This window comes from Primulina huaijiensis, unplaced genomic scaffold (assembly GCF_012295235.1).
Source record: "Primulina huaijiensis isolate GDHJ02 unplaced genomic scaffold, ASM1229523v2 scaffold41381, whole genome shotgun sequence".
Taxonomy (NCBI): domain Eukaryota; kingdom Viridiplantae; phylum Streptophyta; class Magnoliopsida; order Lamiales; family Gesneriaceae; genus Primulina; species Primulina huaijiensis.
The window spans coordinates 1-2,695 of NW_027359845.1; the positions used below are offsets into that span (position 1 = coordinate 1).

Here is a 2,695-nt window from a genome sequence, read left to right on the forward strand (position 1 = left end):
CTCGATAATTCGTCAAAGTATCCATTCCCAAAATACAGTCAAAATTAGACATAGATAATTTGATTAGATTAGTTATCATAAGGTTATCATAAAATCTAATCACACAGTTCAGAACTATCTCACGAGACATCAAATACACACCAGCAGGGGTAGACACAGACACCATATCCAACAACAAGGTAGTAGCTATCTCATGTTCATCGATAAATGCAGCAGACAGAAATGAATGAGATGCTCCCGTGTCTATCAATATACGTGCAGGATGATAAAAAATAAAGCATATACCTGCAATGACCCCTCTGGGCATCTCATGAGCCTGGTCCTGTGTCAAAGCATGCACCCTAGCCTGCTGAGGTCCTGGAAAATACTGCTGAGTAGATCTTCTCGGCTGTTGGTAGCTAGGCTGTGGAGTAGATGGTCTAGGTACCGGGGCTTGTGGAAACTGGCTAAACTGAGAGGGCTGATACTGCTGTCTTCCTGCATTAGGACAAACTCTAGCATAATGTCCCGGTAATCCACATGTATGGCAGTCTCCCTGAACTCCTGTGCACTGGGTAGTAGGATGCCTACCTCCACATCTCCCACAAGAATCTCGAACATAACCACTAGGTCTTCCTCCACGAGAACTGCCTGAACTAGATGAACTACTGTAAGACTTCTTCTTAAACTGCTTTCCTTTAGCTCGGAATTTCTGCTGCTTCTGTGGCTGGTTTGACTGTGGAGGCTGATAAGGAGGTATGCCCACTGGCATCTGAATGCTACTCCCGGAACCTTGGGAAGTAAAAGATTGAACCTGTTGTGATCCTCCCCAAAGCAAACTAGCCTCAATATTCTTTGCTTTGTCTACCGCTTCTGCATAAGTAATTGGTGCTCCAGTCATAACCAACGTATGTATCGTCCGATTCAGTCCTTGCATGAAACGCGAAAGCTTGGAACGATCAATATTAGAAACATGAGGTACATAAGCTAGTAGAGCAGAAAATTGAGAGGCGTACTCTCCCACTGACATATTTCCCTGAACCAACTGATTGAACTCGACTTCCTTAGCAGAATAATAAGATGGAGGTGAGTATTCTTGAATAAAATGAGTACGAAATACCTCCCAAGAAATTATCTGACCAGATTCTCGGATTGCTTCCTCTGTGGCTTCCCACCACAATTGTGCTCGATCCTTGAGTTGGTAAACAGCTAACTTGAGTCTCAGCTCTGGAGTGTACTCCACCAGATTAAATAGATAGTTCATGCTTTTCAACCACGTTGTTGCCTTTTCGCCACCTTCATTTCCAAAGAATTTTGGAGGACGCATATCTTCGAATTAACAATCACTAACTCCATTTCTCTCATTCTTTGGGTCACCTGCTGAACTTCACGATCTACTTCTACATTCCTTGCAACATGCCTTTCTGGACGAATTGGTGGTTCCTGCTCCACCTCTACCTCTATATTCACATTTTGATTTGCCCTTCCTCTAGGGCGGCCACGTCTATCTGCCAATACCCTCAGTATTTCCTATGTTCTGAGCTTCAGACTCTTGGATAACTTCTTTTCCTTTTCTGCCTCTTCCTCCTGGTGCCAATCTACAAGACACAAGGATTAATCCACAAGCAGAAAAATAATAGTAATCACTGAAGGGTTTCAAGGAAAGTTAAAACTTACTGCACTAGGTACAAATAAACGAAGCGTCAAACTTACTTCACTACCAGCTCTATCTCAGCTAAGTCAAATAATCATAGCATGCAAATAAAATAAAGAGTAAGTAATAAATCAAATACGCAATCAATTTATTTGTGTCTAAACTCGAGTGTCCTATACTCTAATTCGAGCATATCCCAGTTACGCTCTGATACCAACTGTGAGGGCCCGTGCTCCTGATTAATTATTAATTATCAAACAACCAGGATTTATTAGCGTACACAGCGAAAACGAGTAAAAATTTTCCATTTTGGGCCTACGGAAATTTCGGCATGNACAGACGCTCCGCCAGCTGCATCAGAACCACATGTATAACCTGCTATGGAATCACAAAACAAACCACAGCATCCCCGAGGGACAGGGGTCAAACCCCAGTACGAAGATCAAATAAATTACAGCATAAATAAATGACATGTAATGAAATCAATGCGATGCAATGCATGTAGGGTACCAATAATCTCGGGTATCAATCTGGATCCAAAGAAACGATAGCAACAACTGTGGCCACATGTGCCAGGGGTGTGACGTGTCAAATACGCCCTCGGCCCTGCACATCTGCGTCAGGGGTGTCAGTCTGCAGAACTGCTCTGCCCTTCCGCTAGTCATCAGAGGTATGACGCTTAAACGCCCTCGGCTCTGATGTCTAAATAACTCATCCAAGAGTAACAGAAATCTCGAAAACAACGGAGTCATGGCTCGATATGAATGCGTGCTCAACAATGCATATAAATCCACATATTATTCTAATATATTTAAAAACTCACATTTATTTTAAAAATGAGGAATAATCTTAAAATACACCCAAACAGCACAAAGAGCACATAAACACATAATTATCATAAATCACATCAATTAAATTACACGTCGTCATAGACGCTATAAAGAATCGATCAATCCATACCTTAACCTTCAAATTAAATTTCCAAAATAGTTTATGAACTCCTCGGTGCTTCCTAGATACTAAAACCTGTGGCAAATAATTTATTTCCATCAAATAAATATT

General features: G+C 41.5%; 1 protein-coding gene across 1 annotated transcript; it reads right to left on the reverse strand.

Annotated features, from left to right (window-relative positions):
* Positions 1-103: 103 nt before the first annotated feature.
* On the reverse strand, positions 104-2,661 carry LOC140969377 (uncharacterized; the record flags this gene model as incomplete). The annotated part of the gene is made up of 2 exons (XM_073430698.1): positions 2,594-2,661; positions 104-1,577 (listed from the first exon to the last, which is right to left on the reverse strand). A coding segment is annotated over exon 2 (1,203 nt), but the record flags the coding sequence as incomplete, so codon positions are not given.
* Positions 2,662-2,695: the final 34 nt, after the last annotated feature.